This window comes from Diospyros lotus, chromosome 11 (genome assembly GCF_014633365.1).
Source record: "Diospyros lotus cultivar Yz01 chromosome 11, ASM1463336v1, whole genome shotgun sequence".
Taxonomy (NCBI): Eukaryota; Viridiplantae; Streptophyta; class Magnoliopsida; order Ericales; family Ebenaceae; genus Diospyros; species Diospyros lotus.
In genome coordinates, this window is record NC_068348.1 from 21,366,965 (window position 1) to 21,392,139 (window position 25,175).

General features: G+C 38.5%; 1 protein-coding gene across 2 annotated transcripts in view; it reads right to left on the bottom strand.

The window, feature by feature from the left end:
* LOC127813300 (myosin-15) overlaps positions 1-25,175 on the bottom strand; it is a 145,619-nt gene that overhangs the window by 95,628 nt on the left and 24,816 nt on the right. For both annotated transcript variants that reach the window (XM_052354213.1, XM_052354214.1), the window contains 5 exons: positions 14,657-14,813; positions 13,622-13,771; positions 13,374-13,510; positions 3,452-3,598; positions 3,256-3,357 (listed from right to left, as the gene is read on the bottom strand). In XM_052354213.1, coding sequence (XP_052210173.1) covers positions 3,256-3,357; positions 3,452-3,598; positions 13,374-13,510; positions 13,622-13,771; positions 14,657-14,813 — 693 coding nt within the window. The remainder of the gene's footprint in view (positions 1-3,255; positions 3,358-3,451; positions 3,599-13,373; positions 13,511-13,621; positions 13,772-14,656; positions 14,814-25,175) is intronic.

Below are 25,175 nucleotides of genomic sequence, written 5' to 3' on the forward strand. Positions count from 1 at the left end.
GAGCCATAGTGATCTGCCTTCATTATCTTCTTAATCCGGTCAAACGACTATGTGCCTCTATTGCCACAGTATTCTTTTTTGGTTTAATTCTAGTTTATCAGCCATTAATCTCCTCTACCATGTCAGAAATTTTGGAAACCACTCCTCCTCTGACAACAAGAGATGTTCCGTTTGATCCACCTAGGGGAAATACCTCAACCAATGAATTGCCAGGAATGCATCATTCCTATCATCTCGACAGTAAAAACTATCTATAGTGGTCTCAACTTGTGCAGACGTTCTTGAAAAGTCGAAGGAAGATAGCTCATTTAACTAAGCCAGCCCCCAAGACCTTAGATCCAGGTTTTCCTACATGGGATATTGAGGTAAATAAAAATTATATGTTCTTATCTTCTACTAAAGAGCTTTGGGACACTGTGAAATGTACTTATTCTAAGGTGCAAGATGCTTCTGTAATCTTTGAAATAAAAACAAAGATAAATAGTACGAAACAGAGGTCTTTGACAGTCATTGAGTATTATAATAAGATGAATGAATATTGGCTAGAATTAGATCAATCTCAGGATATTAATATGTTATATGTCTAGGGCTCTTCTCCATCATCATTCTATTCCTAAACTATTTTGGGGAGAAACAGTCTTAACTGCTGCATATATGATCAATCGGGTTCCTTCTAAGCTCATAAATCATCAAAGTCCATTCCAATGTTTGTCCTCCTATTTCCCTGATGTTAGTCTTCATACCTCCCTTCCTTTAAAAGTCTTTGGTTGTGTCTTTTGTCCATATTTCTAAGCATCACAGGGATAAGCTTGACCCTCGAGCACTTAAATGCATCTTTCTTGGTTATTCCCCTACTCAAAAAGGCTACAAATGTTATCATCCTCTCACTGGAAAATTTTGTGTCCAAGGATGTTACATTTGTTAAAACTCAATCATTCTTTAGGTCCTCTAGTCCTGGTCACCAGGGGGAGAATGTTACTAGTGGTGACCAAGGTGGTGGTCTTCCTATCATGGATTTGCCTCTTGAGTTACACCCAGAGACCAAAACAGTAGTTCTCCCTGACTCATCTACTTCTTCCTTGGGTGAAGAGGGCAAACAAGAACAACAAGAAGCACAATCACTACCAATCATGCCATCCCCGGTCAAGTTTAAAGGTTCCCCTTATGTCTTTAAGAGACGAACACAACCTATTCCAAATCCTCAACTTGGACCAACATCCACTCTAAGTTCAGGTGCTGAAATCACTTATCCCTCTAGTTCTTCTAATCATGTTTCTGATGACCTGGATCTACCTATTGCTATTAGAAAAGGAATCAAGAGTAGTGCACAACATCCATTGGCCAACTATCTCTCTTATCATCGTATGTCCCCAAAGTGTAGAAGTTTCTTGACCTCTCTAGATACGATTGTTATTCCTAAGACAGTTGATGAGACTTTAAAGGATCAGAATTGGATATAAGCAATGCAGGAGGAGATGAGAACCTTGGAAAAGAATCAGATTTGGGAAATGGTGTCTAGACAAAGGGTATCAGACCTGTGGGTTGCAGGTGAGTCTTTAACCTATGTATAATGCAAATGGCACTTTAGAAATGTAAAAGGCTCGGCTAGTTGCTAAAGGGTACACCCAAACTTATGGCATTGATTACCTAGAGACCTTTGCACTTGTGGCAAAGATGACAACAATAAGGATCCTCTTAGCCCTAGCAGCATTTTACAAATGGCAAATGCAACAATATGATGTCAAGAATGCTTTTTTGCATGGAGACTTAGAAGAAATATTTATGGAGCCACCACAAGGATCTGACAAAGGAATTTCAAGAAAGGTATGTAAACTACATAAGGCACTCTATGGGCTTAAATAGTCATTGAGGGCATGGTTTGATAGGTTCTCCAAGGCTATGAAAGAGATGGGATATCATCAAAGTAGGGGAGATCATACTCTCTTCATTAAACATTCAATGGAGGGAAGGATAACAACTTTGCTAGCCTATGTAGATGACATTATTGTAACTAGAAATGATTTTGAAGAGCAAAAATAGCTTAAGGAGAGTCTTGCCAAAACATTTGAGATCAAAGACCTTGGTGCACTGAAGTATTTTCTGGGAATAGAGGTGGCCTATTCTAAAGAGGGATTTTTCTATCACAAAGAAAGTATATATTGGATTTGTTAAAGGAAATAGGATTGTTAGGAGGTAAAGGAGCAAATACCCCTGTAGAACCCAACATCAAGTTGGGGGAAAATTCTAATTGTTAGCCGATGGACAAATGAAGATATCAAAGATTGGTGGGACGACTGATCTATTTGTCACACTCAACCAGATATTGCATTTGCTATTAGCCTAGTGAGTCAATTCATGCATAATCCAACAAAAGAACATAGGCAAACTGTAAGGAAAATCCTATGTTATCTGAAAACTACACCTAGCAAAGGGATTTTATTCAAATCGGGAAATGACTTGGAAATTACAGGGTATACGGATGCAGATTATACAGAGTCTTTAACTGATAGACGCTCCACAACAAGTTATTGTGTGTTCCTAGGCGAGAATTTGGTGTCCTGGAGAAGTAAGAAGCAGAGTGTAGTGGCTTCATTTAGTGTTGAGGCCGAATTCAAGGCCATGGCTCTAGGGCTATATGAATTGCTATGGCTTAGAATTATTTTGGAAGACCTAAAGATTGCTAGCAATGGACCAATCAAGCTTTGTTGTGATAACAAATCAACCATAAGTATTGCGCATAACCCCATGCAACACGATAGAAGCAAGCATGTGGAGATAGACAAACACTTCTTAAAGAAGTTGGAAGCCGGCCTGATTTGTGTACACCCTATGTTCACTTGGAAAAACAGCTAGCTAATCTTTTGACAAAGGGGCTGCCCACTAAAAGGTTTCAAGAGTTGGAATGCAATTTGGGAATGGTGGATATCCATTCACCAGCTTGAAGGGGAATGTTGGTTCCCAAAGGAAGAAATAAGGAAACTTTGGCTAGCATCTCAAAGAGGGTTGTTAGTCAAACTATCCTTAGTTTAGACTCCAATCATATCTTCAATTTTTTGAAAATTTCTAAATCAATGTTTAGGAAACTTCCTATTTATGTATAGTCAAATCTTTCCTATTGTTTAGCTTTTGTAATCTTTCCTATGTTGTACATTCCCCATCCCTATAAGAAGACTTGTATTTTGTGCATATGAAGTAATGAAGAATACATTCAATTCTCACAAAAATAATTAAAAAAATAACATTGATAGAAAATACCTATTGTTTCGAAAGCATTCAAATCCATATATATCAAGTACTCCAATTTGCACGCGAGAATCCTTATCTTGCCCAACAGACCTATTAATCTTTTCAACAAGCCTGAAAATATAGAATCCATAAAAGTTCAATGCCAAAGAAATTTTTAATCAGACAAAAGAAAAACTTACTGAGGATGCAGTAATAGCAAGCATACCAATCAAAAAGCCGAGCATAAACAGTTTTTGCCAAAGCATCCCGACTAGCAACAGCAGCATTACAATCCAGAGCTTTAATAATAATCCCTTCACGAGTTTGAATTGACCGTGTGCACAAGGTGGCCAGTAACAGGTTTACATCACACCTAAGTGAAAATGCAATTTAATCAGCAAGATTATCAAAAGCCAACAACCTCCCAACAAATGGAAAGGAAAATGGTTGCATCATCGACACACAACCAAACCCTAAAGCACTGCAGCTAGCCCAGGCTTAATTACTTTATGTCTACTGATTGTGATATATTATTTTTCCCTCCTTTTTGAAAATATTCTACAACATTTTTAGTCCAAATTCAAATGCTTTCCCATTTAAGCATATCCAAGGTAAATAAAATATCAACAGAGTAGCTTGGACCAATATAATTTACCAAAAAAGGTAATGAAGGAAATGCAATCAACTGAGACTAAAGTAGCCAGCAACTTCCACAAAAATAAACATAAAGCTTCTATCATGAAATAAAACCAAACCTGACAGGACCTAAATCAGCAAGGCTCAATATTTTACATCCATTAGTAGTGATACAACCATTTTGGTACCCATGTCCCAGTAACATCAAGGCTTCCTTATTGAAGTGTACAAGGCCATAGCAAGAAAATACCTAAATATTACATGATATCAACAAAATTCAAGACAGAATCACTCTTAATCTCTTGTACCCAAAAGCATAAATATGGATACAAATCTCAATGATGACATAAATACCAACACAAGATATGCCAATCCAAAGACAAAGAAAGAAAATAAAAATACAGATAAAACAGGAGTATGGTAAAGAAACAATTTTTTATATATTTCATTAGTTGTATATACATAAAGGTAATTTGCACCATACCCCCAGTGCTTTGGGTCATTTGCACAAAGACCGGCCTTGTAGTTACATTTTTTTGCTCAAACACCAACTCTGTTTTTCCACACAGATGATGACAGTTAAACACAAGTTGGATTAGAATTAAAGAAACCATTGTAGAGGAGGCACAGGGAGGGGGGGAGAGAGAACAAAGTTTTTTTGTCATTGTTTTCACCAGAGAAGAAGGAACCACGCTGGGCAGAGAGAGAGAGATAGAGAGACTTATATGTGGAGGCCAAAAACAGAATATGTTGATGAGAAATGAGTCACAGAAAAAGGCGGGGAAATCATGTTCAAACCACAAAAACTTGCAAAACTGCAGTCCATTGCCCCAAAAAACTCACATGGATTCATTGTGTGGTGCATGAAGCCCAAATCTAACCAGCACAGTCACTCTGTTGTGCGTGACACAAGAATATAGAACAATCCAACATCAAGACTTAACAGTCAGTAAAAGTCTAGCACATCCTTACATTTTCAAAACAACAATTAGCGTTCAGTATTTATAAAATATACAAAACAATACCAGCAGCAAAGTAATCATCACCATTAAACAAGCAATAAGGTGTGCCTGACACATATTTTAACGTGTAGTCCAGTTATCAAGAATGGGTACACCATAGAATGCCTTTCAGATGTATTTTAGCAGGTCTAACAAGCACGTGTACCCAATGAAAATATGGTACCAATTTTGGAGTCCACGAGATTCACATATTATGCACTCCATAAGAGTTACATGTAATAGTTTTGAGCATGGATTGGTTTACGAGTCTACATATAACGATAATTTCTTTGATTATAGATCCAGTTACTTCAAAATTGCTGGTTACATCCAATTTAGTCAACCTAGAATGCCACAGTATGCTATTAGTTAGAACCTTAGACATTGTCATGACCTCAGGTATATGCTGTCACAACCCTAGGGGCACACTAGTCTTTTGGCTGCCAATTGTACTTGTTAGTTACTGCTGTAACCAATTGTACCTTTTCAGTTACACTTCACTACTGAAAGGAAGAGCCTAAAAAAGGCTAAGGGCAGAGGATGGGTATTATGTTAAGATTAATAACAAATTTTTTCCTCTCAATTTCTCTTTCCCTCCCTTTTTCTCTCTCTAAATCCTCACTCCTTTCAAATTCTCCCTCCATTTCTATTCTCCTTCTGGATTCTTCTATATTTTCCAAAATTGTCCAAGTCTCACCCCTGAGACTTGACATTTTTGGTATCATAGTTGATGGTCATCGGCTGCTAGAGGAGTTAAGGTGATTGTGGTAGAAAAATTGGTTCAAGAAATGCTATCCAAATCAATCATACAACCCAGTCAAAGCCCTTTTGCTTCACATGTCTTACTTATTAAGAAAAACGATGGGATTTGGCACTTTTGTGTGGATTACCGCCAATTGAACGCCATAACTATAAAGAACAAGTTCCAATAATTGAAGATATACCTGACGAACTAGCCTCAGCCACAATTTTTTCTAGAGCTGGACCTACAAGCCGGGTATCATCAAATTCAGATAAACCCTGCTGATATTTTGAAAACTGTCTTTAGAACCCACCAAGGATTGTATGAGTTCACTGTCATGCCGTTCGAATCAACCAATGCACCCGCAACCTTCCAGTCCTTAATGAACCATATATTTGAACCCTACTTCCAGTTTTTTTTGACGATATTCTCATCTACAGCCCCACCTATGAACAGCACCTAGACCACTTGAGGACGGCATTTAAAATCCTTAAATTCAACCAATTGTATGTAAAGGATGTCCCATCCCTTTACAGCTCAAGAAGTGGCATGCATGTTGTTGGATTCCGTAGTTAAAATCCATGGGCTGCCACTATCCATAGTCTCAGATAGGGATATGATTTTTACCAGCACCTTCTAGCAAGAGATGTTCCAAAACTTAGAGGTCAAGCTACACATGTCCTTGGCCTATCACCCTAAAACTAACGGGCAAACGAAATTGATCAACCAGTGCTTGGAAAATTATCTCAGGTGCATTTGTTTTTCTAGACCTAAGAGCTGGAACAAGTGGTTGTCCCTTGCTCAATGGTGGTATAATTCGAGTTACCATAGTTCCATCAAGAGGGCCCCTTTCAAAACCTTATTTGGGTACAAACCCCCATTATTACCTGCTGTAATACGATCTTCAGATACTGAAAGGGCAGTAGAATATTATTCACAGCAATAGCAAGAGGTGTTGCAAGTGATCAAAAATGAGTTGGCGTGGCCCAAAACAGAATGAAGCAAATAATGGATCGACGGAAGAGTGAGAGGGAGTTTGAGATAGGAGACATGGTGTATTTGAGGGTCAAGAGATTTCAACAACACACCTTCTCACCTACCCTTGCGTCCAAGTTAAGTCCAAAGTACTACAGGCCCTTCCTAGTTGAGGCTAAAGTGGGGAAGGTGGCCTATCGCCTAAAGCTACCCCCTAATGTGCAAATCCACCCAGTATTTCATGTGTCCTTGCTTAACTAGTCTATTGGCCCCGCGAATGACACTAGCCTTGGCCTTCCCCTTCCAACTGAAGACTTAGCAGAAGATGTGGCAGTTTTGGACAAGAGGGTTGTCCACCAAGGCTCGGTACCCCTAACCCAAGTTCTTGTGCAATGGTCCCATTTACACCCCGACCACACCACGTGGGAGTATCTTCCCAACTTACTCAAATAGTTTCCTCGAGTGGCTCAGCTGTTGTAATTTCTTGGGGACAAGAAATTTTTCAAGAGGAGGGAAATTATCAAGACCCTAGGATACGGGAAAGGTAATTGTGTAATTGGGGCTGCTTATTGTTGTGGGTTGGTTAGAAGCATTTGGCTGTTGCTCTGTTGTTGTGAATTAGTTAGAGACACTAGTTGTTGCCCTGTTTGTTAGGCTTTCAGTTACTATAACTGAAGAACAGAGAGGAACACCAATAAAGGGTTAGCTGTAAGAGGATGGGAATTCAGGAAATGAAAGATTGAATCTTCTCCGTCTCCCTCTCCCTCTCCCTCTCCCTCTCCCTCTCAATTCTCCCCCCAATTCTTATTTCTCCTAATTTCTCTCGGATTTACCCGAATTAGCCGTGTCAGATCTGAGAATCTAACAGTGTAAAGACAGGATACATTTATACAGGTTTTGGTTTCCTAAACTGAACCTATCTGGACCCTAAAATTAAGCTAATCCAGATCCTACAATCAAGCTTCATGATTAACTTGATTGATGCTTGATATTTTATAGTTATGGCTACAGTTTTATACTAATTTACAGCCTGAATTTTTCCATATTTACAACAATACCAATATTTGATGGTCATAATCCTAGATTGTGGACCAGGCGATACCAAAAGTTTTTTCAATTCTATAAGGTGACTGAAAATCAAAAGATAAATCTAGCATCAACCTATCTTAATGATGTGGCCGATGACTAGTTTCAAGGCTCTTCACGGCCAACTGATGATTATAATTGGAGAGAATTTGTAGACAAATTCTATGAAAGATTTGGTGGTTGGAATATGACTGGTGTTAACGAGGAATTTAACAAATTGAGACAGCTGCAATCTGTACTGGATAACAAATCAAGTTTGAAGAATTAAAATCTTTGATGATAGTGGCACGTCCTACACTAATAGACGCTTATTTCGTCTCTAGCTTTATTAGTGGACTGAATGAGGAGTTAAGGCCTACTGTAAAAATGTTGCAGCCTGTGACAGTTAAACAGGCAGCCGAGAAGGCTAAACTCCAAGAGTTAACAATAGAAGCCATCTTTAAGAAGCATCAAATTCCTTAGAAAGGAAAAAATTCTCGCAGTCGGCAATCTTAGAATAATTCTAGGGCTAATAACCGAGTGGTGACTAAGGGAAATTTCTATGCTAGGGATCTTCAAGGGCCTAGTGTGGTGAAACCCCCCACCTCAGAACAGAGAAAACAGCTAGGTCTGTGCTATAAATGTGGAGAGAAATATAGCCCCAGACATTAATGTAAGAGACAGTTGCTGAGAATAGAAAGATTGGATGAAGAAGAAGAAATCTCAAAAAGGGCAGAAATGGCTGCTGAGAGTGTACCAGGGAATGAAAATGGAGAAATTTCTCTGCATGCACTGAAAGGTTACCCTACTAATGAGATTATAAAGGTGGAAGGATTGGTTGGGAATAGAAAACTGATGGTATTGGTTGATAGTGGCAGCACACATAGCTTCTTGGATGAAAACACTGCCAAAGAATTGCACTGCAAGGTGAAAACTACTTTTCCCATGTCAGTAACAGTGGTTAATGGGAACAATATGTATAGCAAGTCAAGGTTTGACCATTTCAGTTGGGAGACACAAGGGCATGCATTTATTGCAGATTTGCGGATTCACAAGCTAGGGGGCTGTGACATTGTGTTGGCAATGGATTGGATGAGGACAGTTAGTCCCACTATCTTTGATTTAAATAAGCTTGAGGTGACATTTGAAATAGAAGGGAAGGAGTTGACTCTTATGGGCAACATAGAGAAGGGAGCTTATAAGATGATTTCATGAAAGAAACTACAGAAATTCCTCAAAAATAAAATAAGTCAAGTAGCTCAGTTGTTCTCTGTACAAGCTATGGAAGTGGAAGGATTTGAAGATACAAAAAATCTGGAGCATTGTATTTCCGAAGCAGACCATTCAGTGGCAGCCTGCAATGCTGCACTTCAGTCCTTCTCTGAGGTACAACAATCAGACTCTTTACAGTTACTTTTGGTTGAATATAAGGACTTGTTTACTGAGCCTACAACACTACCTCCACAAAGACCTTTTGACCATGCTATGAACTTAAAACCAAACACTAAACCAGATAATGTTCGTTCCTATTGTTACCCTCCTATTCAAAAGGCTAGAATTGAGAAATTAGTCAAAGAAATGTTGGCTAATTCTATCATACAGTAGTCATAGTCCTTTTGCATCCCTTGTTCTCCTTGTTAAAAAGAAGGATGGGACATGGCGACTTTGTATTGACTACAATTAGCTTAATGCCATTACAATCAAGGATAAATTCCCTATACCTATCATTGAAGATCTCCTTGATGAATTAAAAGGAGCTACTGTTTTTTTCTGAACTAGATCTAAGGGCGGGTTATCATCAAATAATAATCAAACTTGAGATAAACCAAAAATAGCTGTTGTAATCACTTGTATTAGATTAGCTTTGGTTTTCTCGGGAGAGTTTCTTAAACTGTTAGCATTTGTATATCACTTGTTTTATTCTAGAAGGATTGTTTCTAGAAGGGTTAGTTAGCAGATTTTTAGTTCAGTTAGTTGGTTGTAACTACCAGTCTTTAAGATGCTTTCTGTTTACCGTCACTATGTTGTATAAATAGAGGTCGGGTGTGAGGATTTAGTATGGGCTTTTATTCTGTCTTGGGATGAGAGGGTGAGAGGAGTATGCACTCGATTTACTTGAGAACTAAGAGGGTATATCTTTGTATTCTTGGGTAAGGAAACTCTTAGCAGTTCAGGGTATAAGGCTGGTGAGGTTATTGGTGCATGTAATCCTTGGAGTTTCATTCAAGATAGTGAGGATAAAGTGCCTCGGGCAGTCTGAATGTAGGTCTTGATAAAAGACCGAATCGAGATAAAATTGTTGGTGTTCTTGTTTCTCATTTTGTGTTCGTATTTTCTAAGTTTCATTAATTCTTGTGTGCGTCAAAGATCTGAGTGATTTTGTGAAGAGTCTTGTTGTGAGTGCAAGTGTTATTGAGAGAAAGAGAGCTGTGAGATTATTCCAACAATAGCCTTTCGTACTTTTGTTTTGACCAATGCCCCTGCCACTTTTCAATCCCTCATGAACCATATCTTTAGTTCTTACCTGCAGAATTTCATCTGAGTATTCTTTGATGACATACTCATATATAGTCAAACTTTTGATCAGCACCTTGTTCACCTTAGGACAGCATTTCAAGTCCTTAGGTTCAATCAACCGTGTGTAAAGCAGTCAAAATGTACCTTTGCAAAAGGGCAAGTGGAGTATTTAGGGCATGTTATATAAGGTGGAGGAGTTAGTACGGATCCAAAGAAAATTGCCGCAATGGTTGAATGGCCTAGACTTAGGACTTTGAGGGGATTTCTGGGATTGACAGGATATTATAGGGGGTTTATTCAAAATTATGGGATCATCAGTAAACCATTAACTGAACTGCTTAAGAAGAATTGTTTTCAATGGAATCCTCAAGCAGAGACAGCTTTTATATGCTTGAAAAAGATTATGACACAGGCCCCAGTATTGGCTTTTATTGATTTTACAAAACCTTTTGTGTTGGAGACAAATGCCAGAGATAAAAGAGTAAGGGCACTCTTGATGCAAGAAGGCAAACCAATAGCCTTCATTAGCCAGACTCTTTCACGTATACATTTAGGCCTAAGTGTTTATGATACGGATTTGTTATCGTAGTGGCTGTTGAAAAATTGCAACATTATTTAGAGGGTAGTCAGTTTGTCATCAAAACTGACCATGAGTCTTGTTTTTTATGCAACAAAAACTCCATACGCAGCTACAAAGCAATGGAATGTCAAAGCTCTTAAGCCTTGATTATGTTATTCAGCACCGCCAAGGTAAAGAGAATGTGGCAGCTGATGCTCTGTCCAGGCAGGTGGAAAATGGGGCACTTCGGTGATTCCAGATTGGGTGAGAGAAGTTACTGCTAGTTATGAAGTTGCAAGGTGGGCTCAAGATATTTTGGCCCAGTTATCAGTCAGCGCTAATAGTAAACCTGGATATGCCTTATCTAATGGTATAATCCGGCTTAAGGGGAAAATGGTTATAGGTGACAATGAGCAGCTTAAAAGGCAGATATTACAGTCTCTACACAGCTCACCTTTAGGGGGTCATTCAGGCATAAGGGCCACTTAACATAGGGTTAGCTAGCTGTTTTTTGGCCTAGGCTTAAGAAGACTGTTACAGAGTATGTACTGGCCTGTGAAGTATGCCAATGCTGCAAGCATGAACAAGTGGCTTATCCTCGACTGCTGCAGCCACTGGACACTCCCGAACAGGCTTGGGCAGGTATTTCCATGGATTTCATTGAAGAGTTGCCTAAATCTATAGGGAACAATGTTATTCTAGTGGTGGTGGACAGACTCACCAAGTTTACTCATTTTGTGAACGTTTCTCACCCATTCACTGCCCAAGATGTGGCAAGAGTGTTTATGGACTCAGTGATTAAGCTGCATCGGGTGCCTAAGGCCCGTAGTCATTTTGACCAATGATTTTTGGCAAGACTTTTTCAAAAGTCTGGGGGCAGGTTTGCATATGTCTACAGCTTATCATCCTGAAATGGATGGATAAACTGAAAGAGTAAACCAATGTAAGCTTATATGAGATGTATTTGTTTTCTAAAACCAAAGAGCTGGCATAAATAGTTATCTCTTCCAAATGGTGGTACAATTCCAGCTACCACAGCTCTTTAAAGATGTTTCCCCTAAAGGCACTTTTCAGATTTAAACCCCCAATCCTACCTGCCACTGTGGACTATACAACATCAATTGGAATTGTGGACCAATATTTGCATCAGAGGCAAGAAATGTTCCGGTTGATTAAGGGGGAGTTAGCTGCTGCCCAAAATAAAATGAAGCAGTATGCAGATAGGAGGAGTGAACGGGAGTTTTTGGTGGAAGACTTGGTCTATCTTCAGGTCAAAAATTTCGCACTACCCTGTTTCTAAGCTAAGTCCTGAGTATTATGGCCCTTTTCCTATTGTGGCTAAAGTGGGACCTGTTGCATACAGATTGCAGTTGCCATCCAACACTAATATTCATCCAGCCTTCCATGTTTCTTTACTTAAGAAGACAATTGGTCCACAGGATCTATCTAGGACTGCCTTACCTTCTACAGAAGATGATAATCAGGTTGAGATTGAACCAATGGCTATATTGGACAGAAGGGTGCTTTGTAAAGATAATCTGCCCCTTACACAAGTGTTAGACCAATGGTCTCATTTGCACCTAGATAAAAACACTTGGGAGTACCTGTCGGATCTGCTAACTCAATTCCCTTGGGCTGCCCAGTTTCTCTGGAGTAGAGTAGTTAGCAGTTATTTTTTTTTATAACTGAAAAACTGCATAAAGAGTAGCTATATAAAGCTACTCAAGATTGTATTGAAGTTGTAGAGAAATAAGAATCTGAATTCCTCTCTCTCTCTTAAATTCTCCCTCTCTATTTTATCTGTTTCTCCCTAATTTCTCTCTGTTTTTCTCCCTCTTCTTTCTCTTTTCCTCTATCGTTCTCCATTCTGTTCTTGATCAAAACCTAGGTCAAGACAGGTTCCTGACAGATATGTACCTGCCTTACAAACAAATTTTCTTTAAAGAGCTATCTGGAGCATATTTGTTCCTGCCAAATCATCTTCTTTGTTTGCACAGCTATCCAAGAAGCTATACTTAATCAGATATCCTAAAAAAAGTGCAAGTACATAGTAGTTTGATCTCCCAAGTGCAAGAAGAGTGACCAGTCCATGGAACAACTGTTTCCTAAGTTGTCCAATCACTAGAGAAATGTAAAGCTTTAGACCTGTTACATAAGCTATGCTAGGCTCTATACTGGACTTCTTGGAGGCAAATTTACCCATTAGCTAGCCAACATTCAATTTGGGTGTAACATCACTTTTCTGTTTCTAGGTTGACAAAGAACATTTTAAGTGTAGATGGTTCTATTCTCTATTTAAAAGGTTACATTGTGTATGTGCTGTTGGTGTCACACCATTCCGTATAATGATAACATACAACCCCATACTGCAGCACAGTACCATCTATCAGCAAATTAATCTAGCAATTTATATCACAATGCATGCACAGCAGAAAATAAAAAATTATGTGTGGTTTCATCATGCACCAGTAACTGAACAAGAGTAAAACCTAAATTCATGAGTCAAATAATCCCTATGAAAATATTACTTAAGAAAACAAAAAGTAGGAACATAAAAGTTTAGGACAGGAACTATCGAGGAACCTAGAGAGTTTATAACTGAAAGAGATCAAAGATAGAGAAACTATTTTCCTCTATCAGATAAGTCACCCACATAAAAAGATTAGCAGCCATCTGCATATGAAATTCAGATTTCTGGTCCTTCACTGCCGATGAATCATGCTCTTTGCCAGGAGAAAATTCAATGTTCCCCAGATGTAGAATGGCAGCTAAGGTCCGAAATATAGCTTCCTGATAAATCAGAGGAGGATGTAGATAAAACAAAAGGGTCATCTTAAACACAAATATACCACTGAAAACTGCAAGACTGCAACTAGGTTATTCTAACTAAATTTTGAAAACCTGCTCCTCATGAGTGATGCCAACAATGTCCATTGCCCTTCTTGTCTTCATGTACTCCTCTGCGCTATTCACTCCACACAATTCATAAGTCTTACTTTGATTTAAGTAATGGAATTGACTCGGGTGCCCTAGCTTGTACTTTTCTGCATCCTAAACACATAAAAAGACCGCAAGATTTTTAAGTCCAACATACATTGAAATCTTTAATAGTTGTCCACTATAGAAAAGAGCAACAAAATAAATAAATAAATAAAAATATAGCCCACAATTAGGCCCAAAAAATTTCACCTAATTTTTTTCATAAAAAGTTTCATTACAATCCAACTACATCCCATAAAAACTGAATATGGGAACAAACATTCACCCCCACATTCCACCAAGCCAAAAATTAATTTTTTCATGCAAGTTTCTAAGTCATGACCAAAGGTGGGAAAAGAAAAAGAAAAATGATTGCTGGTATACTGTGAGGTTATTGCATCTGTCTCCAAAAGAATATGCAACACAACTACTAATTTATTTCATGAAAAGCATAATCATACCCCAGATAAATCCTATGCAATCCGATTATTTTCATTTTTCTTTTAAGCAATACCACGAGAAAAGCATTACTCAAAGCTGCATCAAGCCCTTCATCCATCAACCTGAACATTAATCTTTTACTTTCTGAACTTCCAAGGCCAGAAGGAAACAGTTTTTCGCAATACAATGGAAAAAATACACACATCTTCAATTTTCATTATCAAAATTTTGAGAAGCGACAAGGTTATCAAAAGCAATCATTAATTTTTACTTTAAATAAACAACAATCAAACAGGTGCTGCTAACCTTTAAACAACCAACACAAAAATTCCCAGGTTAGGAATCCACAATGATGATTCATAACAGAATCTCACAACTAAAGGAACAAACGATCATAAGTCTACAAATCCTGACAAGGACATCCAACCATTGAACATCACAACCGATAGATCCTTCTCATAGTAAATATATACAAATTCATCACTCTAATAAAAGAGAAAAGGGTAAGAATATTACTCTTCCAGATGCACATAGTTGATAAAAGCAGTGATAATTCCGCTCAGGGTCTGTTATCTGGACAACACGGGATCTCTCAAGCAAATAAGTTCTAATTGCAGCACCAGATATTCTACCATTTGCATCAAACTGGATTTCAACAAACTTGCCAAAACGACTGCAAGAACAAAACCAAGGAGTTAAACTAAGCATGCATAATAATAAATCTAATTGCCACATGTATATCAAAAGAGAAAATAGGGCAAATTGTCATTTGCATAAAGATCCCCTGTGATTTAAAAATGGCTCTGAAGGTCCTTGTGATTCTACTTTTTACAGACACACTTAAGTAAAATTAAATTAAGATAAAATTACTCCTAAATCTTTTTCTAATTACATTAAAGAAAAAACTAGAGACAAGGCAAAGAACAAAACCTCTACAAATTAGGGAGAGAGAAACCTACGCTAAGAAGAGCTTCAATTAGTGAGAGAAGCAAATCCGTTGTCAGCCATCATCTCAAGAATAGGAGACAACATTGTTTGAAGGGATCAAAGGCCATCACAAAGATCCTTCGACCAGAGAAGCAACCAGTCTTGAAGTTGTCGCCGCCACTGCAAGGAAGCTCATTGTACCACCACTATTTCAAGGAGGATTTTCCAAAGAAGACCCCTCTTTATCTACTCACTGCTAACTACCATATAACCCCATTACAAGTGTAGTGGAAAAGAGTCACCACAAAGAGAACAAAACTACCAATAATCTTATGTTTATGGAGAAGAATGTGTTGCAATTGAAAAAAAAAAAAAAAAACACAATTTGTGTTGCTGTTGAAGCCACCCTCCACCGATTGGTTAGAGATCCGGAAAAAAATGGTCGGCAATGGGTTCCAAGGAAAAGAAGAAGAAGAAGACCCATGGTACAACATTTGCTAGCAACCTACGGCAGCAAGGTGCTAGAGAGCGTCAGCGACCTTTCTTGATGTTTTTTTTTATTTATTTTTTTACTAAAGAGAAAAATTAGGACTCTAACTTAAGAACTAAATTTAACCTAATTTAGTTTTAATTATCATCATTACTATTTAAAACTAACAAAGGGGGTGTCTGAGCAAAAAAGATAAACCATAAGGACCTTCAAAACCATTTTTAAACCACAAGGGGTCTTAGTGCAAATGAATCAAACTACAAGGGATCTGGGAGCAATTAAGTTAATAAGTCTATATTTGGCTAAAAACCAGAAATGAAATGAAAAGAAATGATATAATGCATAGCAAAATACAAGAAAGTCAATACAGTTTGCACTAGACTGAATTTTCAAAGTAATGAAATTTCAAAAAGCCACTCATGCCCCAAGTTGTAGTTTGCATCATTACAAAACATAGTGCCCATAAAAATACCCTTTTCTTGGCAAATGAAGCTTTCTACCTCAGCTCCTTGCTTCTCCTAGAACCCTTTTCATTCTTTCAACAGAACCTCATTTCTTTCCTCAGATTTTCCCTCACTTTTCTCTTCTTCACATTGGGAGTTTCTCTCTATACCTCATTGTGCTAAAATCAAATGGATTGTCCTATTTATAGTAGAGTTCAGGCAACTTAAGTGGCTTCTAGGCAGCTTGTTAATTTGCTGCCACATTTCCCTTTTTGCTGGCACTCTCATAGCTTGACACATGGTTAACTGATTCGTCACTTTAGCTAGTACAACAAGCCTCCCATACATTCCAAAATAGTAGAGAATCAGCTAAAGTTGCTGGAGTGTTTACTAATCAAGCTTAGTTAGCTCTTTATCCCATAACTAATCACCAGGCCAACTTTCACAAACCTTAACTGAAATTAATAATAGTTATACCCAACAACATATCTAGAATGCACTTAACGATCACTTTGTTTAGTGTGTTAAATCAAGTTCAAAGTCAGTTGCTTACTTGAGTTTTTTACCTACTTCCAATGGTGATCCAAAACTCGGTGGATGGTCAACTATCCCTACAGTTGACTAGAGGGGCAATTGCAGCCTTTGTATGTCCACTCTCCACCTTCCCTTCATCCTTTCTTCTTTTAATCCTCAACTTAAGTGTGAGGTAATACAGAGTTGACTAGTCCCCCCAACCTTTTTAGTGTTTAAGGTATTACTTCTTATCATATCTAGTCCCAAACCCAAATAAAAGAGAAGGGTTGTATTAGGTAGCCAACAACCAATGCAAAAAACATCAGGTCTTATCATGAATTCTAGACAAAATCACAATCCCACCTAGCAATTAATGCCCGATATATTGTTGGCATCCACGAGTTAGGTTAATTAGGTTGCAAAAAAAAAAATTTTTAATTCCTGTATAGATTTAAGATATCCCCTTTCACTCATTATGTTTATGCATGTTTTCTTATTATGGCGATAAAAGCTCTTAGCCTTTTGAATTTTGATAAAGAAAGGAGAGTCCATGAGTGGATTTGCAGCTTCAAAATTGCAAAGACAAACAGGGAAGTTTCACACTCCTTCATTAGCAATTATTTCATGTAGAACAAATAGGCACTTACCTCATTAGAGATGTGTTTTGCATGCTTTGAAGCAATCTTAGGACAAAACCTGTCTAAATTGGGGTTTTGTACTAGACTATAGATTGTTTAAACAAGATTGAGAAAATATAATTCTCTATTTCTTAAAATTATACAATGATTTCCCTTTTCTCTTTATAAAGGAAGAGAATAATACAAAAGGAAAATAACAAAAAAGGAAATAAGAATATACATAGAATCTAAAATATACAAAAAATATCCTATATTCAAAAAATATTTCTATTTCTACACTCCCCCTCAAACTGGCTTGAAGATATCTTCCATGGCAAGCTTGCTCACAAGTTTCTCAAACTGAGTTCTATGTACTCCTTTTGTAAGAATGTCAACCACTTGGTCAACTGTTGGAATGTAGGGCATACAAATTACTCCATTATCAATTTTTTCCTTAATAAAGTGTTTATCCACCTCTACATACTTTATCTTGTCATGGAGAACTGGATTATGAGCAATAGAGATTGCAGCTTTATTATCATAGTAAACTTTAGCCGAAAAAAAAGTGGAGAGTTTCAAGTCTGATAGAAGCCCCTTTATCCACATGACCTCACAAATACCATGGGCAATTGCACGAAATTTAGCTTCAGCACAGCTTCTGGCCACCACATTTTGTTTCTTACTCCTCCAAGTAACAAGATTGCCTCCCACAAAAGTGTAGTACCCTAATGTAGATCTTCGGTCAGTTATACTGTCTGTCTAGTCCGCATCTGTATAAGCCTCTACATGACGATGTCCACGTTTTCTAAAAAGTAGACCTTTCCCAGGGGTCCCCTTTAGGTACCGCAGAATTCTGTAGATAGCTTCAAAATGTTGTGAACCAGGTGAGTGCATAAATTGACTTACAACACTTACAGCAAAGGCTATGTCTGGTTGAGTATGGGATAAATAGATAAGTCTACCCACAAGTCTTTGATATTTCTCCCTTTCTACCACATTCTTGGCCTCAGCAGGTTGAAGTTTTAAGTTGGGTTCAATGGGAGTTTCAGCAACCTTACACCCAAGCATTCCTGTTTCACTGAGTAAATCCAAAATATACTTACGTTGGTTGACAAAGATCCCCTCCTTAGATCTTGCAAATTCCATCCCAAGAAAGTACTTTAGAGGACCCAAGTCCTTGATCTCGAATTCGTGAGCTAATCTCCTCTTAAGCTCTTCAATCTCTCCCTTGTCATCACCAGTCATTATTATATCATCCACATAGACAATTAAGATTGCTTTCTTACAGTCGTTGCCGTGCTTGAAGAATAGTGTGTGGTCTGCTTGGCTCTGAATGTAACCATAGTTTTTCACCGCCTTTCCAAATCTTTCAAACCACTCTCACGGAGACTGTTTTAGACCATACAATGATTTTTTTAAACGACATACCTTGTTTGTACCGAGGCTCTTTTCAAACCCTAGTGGAAGATCCATAAACACTTCTTCTAAATTACCATTTAGGGAAGGCATTCTTAACATCAAATTGGTGGAGTGGCCAATCAAGATTCACTGCAAGGGAGAGAAGAACTCGAATGGAGTTTATTTTAGCTACTAGAGCAAATGTTTCTTGATAGTCGATGCCGTATGTTTGGGTGAAACCCTTAGCAACCAACCTTGCTTTATATCTTTCAATGCTCCTATCTGCCTTACATTTTATAGTAAATACCCACTTACAACCTACTGTTATCTTGCCTTCTGGTTTGTTCAGAATCTCCCAAGTTCCATTCTTTCTAAGAGCACTCATTTCCTCCTGGACTGCTAACTTCCAATCTGGGTCACCAAGTGCATCCTGAATTGTTCTTGGGACATGCAGGTTAGAAATTTTTGAAAGAAAGGCCTTATGATGATTGGACAATTTTTGGTATGACAGGTATTTAGCAATTGAGTGTTTGGTACAACATCTCACTCCTTCCCTAATAACAATAGGGACATCAAGATCAGACAAATCAAATGAAGAATAATCTGGAGGAGTGAGTTTAGAGTTACCATGAAAAGAAGAAGAACTATCGGAAAGCCCATCACTCGAAGACGTCGATTGTTCAATTGTTAGAGGAATATTCGGATTAATAGTATTCTTCAGGGTTTGTCTTCTAGTATAAAACTGAAGCTCCGATTTTGGAATATTTTGATTCGTTTGTGGTAATTCTCCCCCTGGTTCCAATCCCATCATGTTAGGCACCTGTGAACCAGACACACCATGTTCCACAATTTTTGGAACATTTATATCCTTGAGTTGTTTATCAGAGTGGAGGGGAGTACCAATCATGGTAGGACGAGGATCATAGAGTTTTAAGTAATTATCCGGCTCAACATTATAATTCAAAAAATTATCTTCTTTCTCAATATGCTCCCCCTGAAGATGATTATTGGAAAAGTAGGGTTGAGTTTCGAGAAAAGACACATCCATACTAATATAAGTTTTTTTGGTAACAGGATTAAAGCATTTGTACCCTTTTTTATTTGGTGCATAGCCTAGAAAGACACATTTTTCAGCTGTGGGATCCAATTTGGAACGAAATATTTGAGGAACATAAACAAAGCAAGTGCATCCAAAAACTTTTAAGGGTAACTCAGAATATATACGACAGAGAAGGAAAAGTTATTTTAAAGAGTGTAAGGGGGTTTGAAACTATAGAACACGAGTGGGCATACGATTGATGAGATAGGAAGCAGTTAAAATTGCATCACCCTAGAGGTATTTAGGGACATTCATAGAAAACATGATGGCCCTAGCAACCTCGAGTAGATGTCATTTTTTTCGTTCAACAATACCATTTTGTTGGGGAGTTTCACGACAAGTGGATTGATGTAAAATTTCTTTTTCTTTTAAAAAAACCCCCAAAGATTCATTAAAATATTCAGTGCCATTATCATATCGAAGAATACATATTTTTGTGTTAAATTGAGCCTCAATTAGATAGAAAAAATCCTTGAAAGTTCTAGGCACATCAGATTTCTTTGCAAGTAAGTAAACCCAACAAACTCGAGTATGATCATCAATAAAAGTAACAAACCACTTTTTGCCAGATAAAGTGGAGACCTTAGAAGGGCCCCAAACATCACTATGTATTAAATAGAATGGTTTTGAAGGACAATAGGGTTTTGAAAGAAATTTAACATGATGATCTTTGGATAAATGACAACTCTCGCATTGAAACATAGAAGGATCCACTCATTTAAACAACGCAGGAAATAAATGTTTCAAGTAAGGAAAACTAGGATGGCCTAGCCTAAGATGCCATTGCATTATCTGATTAGAAACAGAAGTAGAACTAATACCACTCAGCCCGTGAGCTTTTTTATTACGCAAGACATCACCATCCAAATAGTAGAGCCCGTTTATTTCTCTAGCACTGCCAATCGTCTTCCCCGAGTTCTGGGCCTAAAAAATGCAATAGGAATCAAAAAAGATAACACGACAGTTAGAATCTTTGGAGAGTTTACTAACAGAAAGAAGATTGCAGGTAAGTTTAGGAACATGGAGTACTGATTGAAGATCAATATTCTCAGAAAGTTTAATGAGACCTTTACCTGCAATAGGTGAAAGACTACCATCGGCTATTCTTATTTTTTCACTACCAGAACAAGAAATATACGAGTTGAACAGATGGGATAAACCAGTCATATGATCAGATACTCCTGAATCAATGATCCATGGAACAGATTGAAAAGAGCTAGATAGGGCAAAAGGGTTTCTACCTGAATAGGCCAAAGAACAATTGGGTGTACCAGGGGATAGATTAGGCTTTAGCAATCGCAGAAGTTGATCAAGTTGCCCTTTGTTGAATGGTCCTGCATCAGCTTCATGAGCAGTAGGTTGGGATCACTTCGATCTAGACTTCCAATTGGCTGGCTTGCCATGAAGCACCCAACAGGTCTCCTGAGTATGGCGTGGTTTATTGCAATGATCACACCAAACACGAGGTTTTTTTCTTCCGCCTTTCGTTGACTCGCAATATTCCGTCCACCAGCATTAGCATCACCAGTCACAAGCGCCATATTTTCATATAGCCCACTTTCTCCACTCTTTTTCTTGCCCAACATAACCAGTCTGCGGCTTTCTTCACGCCGACTTCATCATACTCAACATTGAGTCCAGCGAGAAACTTAAATACCCAGTTAGCATCGACCATTTTCTGATAATATTTGCAATCTTCTGTGTTTTTCCACTCATATGTATTGAAGAGATCCAAGTCCTGCCAAATGCACTTTAAGGAATTAAAATATATGGTGACAGTATCACTACCTTGTCGAATCTCACCAAGTTTCAAGTTGAGCTCGTAGATTTGGGATTGATTCCCCAAATCGGAATACATGGCAGTGACTTCATCCCATAGTTCTTTTGCTGTAGAGAAGCACATATAGTTCGAACTTATGTCTTCCTCCATGGAGTTAATAAGCCACGTCATCACCATTGAATTCTCGGCATCCCAAATGTCATACAACAGGTCTTTACTATCTGGGGTAAATGTGGCACCAGTCAAATAGCCAATCTTTCCCAAATGTCATACAGATGCAAACGTTCGATGCGTGATGGAGAAGCAACACGAACGACGGATAGGGGCGGCTCTGGAGTGCGATGCAACGCCGACCTTCGCAACCAAGGACAGCGACAGGTGCAACTGATGAAAGCCGACATTCGCGAGAGGCTAGGAGATCGCAACCGTTCCAGAGGTGGGAACCCACTGGAGAACAACGATGACTGAAGATGCAGAAGCGGTCGGGATGGCCGGATCTCAGAGGCAGCGGCCGATGTAAGGGCGGCGGCAGCCGGAGGATGGCCAGTGAAGGACGGCGTCACTTTTAGGGTATAGCAGAGGAATGGAGGAAATTAGGGTTTCACAATTGAACGGCTGTGATTTAATCCTAATTCCTGCTTTGATACCATCTAAACAAGATGGAGAAAATATAATTCTCTATTTCTTAGAATTATACAATGATTTCCCTTTTCTCTTTATAGAGGAAGAGAATAATACAAAAGGAAAATAACAAAAAAGGAAATAGGAATATACATAGAATCTAAGATATACAAAGAATATCCTATATTCAAAAAATACTTCTATTTCTACAGATTGTCTACTAGTTTTGGTTACCTTAGGGTTCTCAGTTTAGGCCTTAGAAAGTTTGGGATGGGGTTGTTGCAAAGTGTTGGAGAAAAAACCCTAGGAATTGCCAGCATACTCGAAAGGACAACCTTACTTTAATGAAAGCACTTGTCTATCAATGGGAGCAAAATGTGCAAACTCCTTTCTAACAAGAGGCCTAGGCATTGGGATGGCAAGACTTAACAAATGTTTACTAGAGACATGATTAAGAAGATTTGGAATGGACCTAATAGCTTTGGCAGGATGGAAGTGGCAAATAGAATTGCTTGTCCTTATGGGCAGGAATGCATGCACCATAGACCACATGTGAGCATATGTGTATTGTGGAGGAGAATTTTGCAGGTGTGGGAAGTTCTTTTACCCAATCACATAGCTTCTTTGATGCAAATTAGTGTCAAGGCAAGTTGAACTTGAGAGTTAATGGCTACAAGAGGGGGAAGAGGAAAATAAAGGCCATCAAGGTATATATGTCACTGTTGAAATGTTTTAAGAATTGCAGGAACAATTTAGAAACCTTACTCAGCTTGTTACACAAACTATGGATCTTCAAAATCAGAGAAATGATAGCGAAGATGAATCTGATGGTATGGGGGATCAAAATTAATCAGCTATTTGAAGCTGAAAATGATAGTTAGAGTGATGAAGAAAGACTTGGTAATGAAAGGCGCGTCCAGCAACATGAAAGGCCTCAAAGATGTGTCAGATCCACAAGGATCTGGCAATGCTTGAGAATTGATCTCTCCCTATTGGTAGAGACCTCAGTGAAAACGAGAAGAATCTCGTGAAGTAGGAGGAAAGAGAAATAGAGAAAGATAGAGAAGGATAGAAGAATTGAGAAGGGAATCAAGATTTCATTCAAATTCTAGATGATTCCAATAATTGGGTCGGCCACAATTTATAGCCTTCCCTCACATGCTACATCTCCAGCCAAAATAACCTCCTAAGCATCACACACCATTACTGCCCATATACAATGGTTTATAGCGCCTATTACCACTAATTTTTTTTTATTATAATATGCCCCCCCCCCCCCCCCCCGATACATGACAAATACCCTCCCGTGACACATTTCTTGTCCTCAAGAAATGGTTAGGAGACTAGCAACTTTGGGAAACTGTTTAAGTCTGGGAGGTACTCCCAAGTGCTACTATTTGGAGGCATGTTGGACCATTGCACCAACACATGCATTATTGGGGCCCCATATTGATAGATGACTCTATGATCTACAATGACAACCAGTTCTGGAGGCAATTCAGGGTCCAAGGGTCTCTAGGGTAACTGGGCACTGAACGATTGGTCCCCTACTGACTTCTTCAACAACGATACATGAAACATCGGGTGGGTTAGAGTTCCCTTTGGTAGCTGCAATTTGTAAGCTACATTTCCCAATTTAGCGACAATGGGAAAGGGACCAAAGTATCTGGAACTCAACTTAGAGATAGGGTCAAAAGCTAAGGATCTGAGATGGGGTCCCTTCAGCTTCAGATAGACTGCCTCCCCCACATTGAATGTTCTCTAACTCCTTCCCTTGTTCGCCATTTGTTTCATCTGATTTTGGGCTATGGCTAAGTCCTTCTTCAGTTGCTAAAGGACTTACTGCCTTTTTTGCAGGTGTTCATCCACAACAACCACACTGGTAGGGCCAGGTAGCTGGCAATAAGGGGGATTGGTAGCCAAAAAGGGCCTTGAAGGGTGGCATTTTAATGGCACTATGGTAGGTGGAATTATACCACCACTGTGCTACTGAAATCCACTTGTGCCAGCTCTTTGGATGTGCAAAACACAGGCACTTGAGGTAGATTTCGAGGCATTGGTTGACTCTCTCGGTCTACCCATCAGTTTGGGGATGATAGGCAGAGGAGAGGTTCAACTTAGCTCCCAGAGATTTCATTAGTGATTGCCATAAGAAGCTAGTGAAAACCTTGTCTCAGTCTGACACTATAGTCTTCAACACCTCATGCATTTTCACCACTTGGTCTAAGAAGACCCAAGCTACTTCTTGTGCTATGTAAGGGTGAGTGAGGCCCATAAAATAAGCAAATTTGGAGAATTTGTCTACCACAACAAATATACAGTCCTTCCCTTTCGACCACAGAAACCGTTCAATGAAGTCCATAGAAACACTCTCCCATGCCTACCCCGGAATATTCAGTGGTTGTAAAAACCCTTAGTAGGCCACCGTCTCATATTTGCATCTCTTACACACATCACATGCAAGGACAAGCTTCATCACCTCCTCTTTCAACTTAAGCCAGCTTAACAACTGCTTCACCTTGTGATAAGTATTTTGGACTCCTAAATAGCCACCAAGAGGGGATTCATGTAAGGCCTGTAGTATCTTCTTCTTCCGTTTTGTGTTGTTTCCTACCACCAGCCCACCCTTGAATCTTATCACCCCATTTGCCAGTGTATGAAACAATATGATAGAGCAGACAAAAGTAGTAGATTAGGTAGGGGTGTCAAAAAATATTCAAAAACCGGTGAACCGGACCGAACCTTGCCTTTTGGATTGGTTCTATGGTTCAAATGTTAGATTCTAGTTCTAAAAAATTAAGAACCGATATATTTGGTTTGGTTATTGGTTTTTTTTTTTTTTCAAACCGTGATTTGAACCGAACCGGAACCGATATTATACTTATATATATATTATAATTTTTTGGGTATATATATATACATACACATAAATAGTATCATTTCCTAGAAAATTAGCGAGATTTATGAACTCTTTTATTTCTAGACTTTTATACGCTATTGTTACACTAAACGATTGATGTAATCTCATTTGATGAGGCAATCTATGAATTATTTTGTTCTACTTTTACTTCAAGACTTGAAGCATTAATGAAGTTACGGGTTTATTTTAATTAACAAATTTGTTTGTAATTTCATATTTTGCGAAAA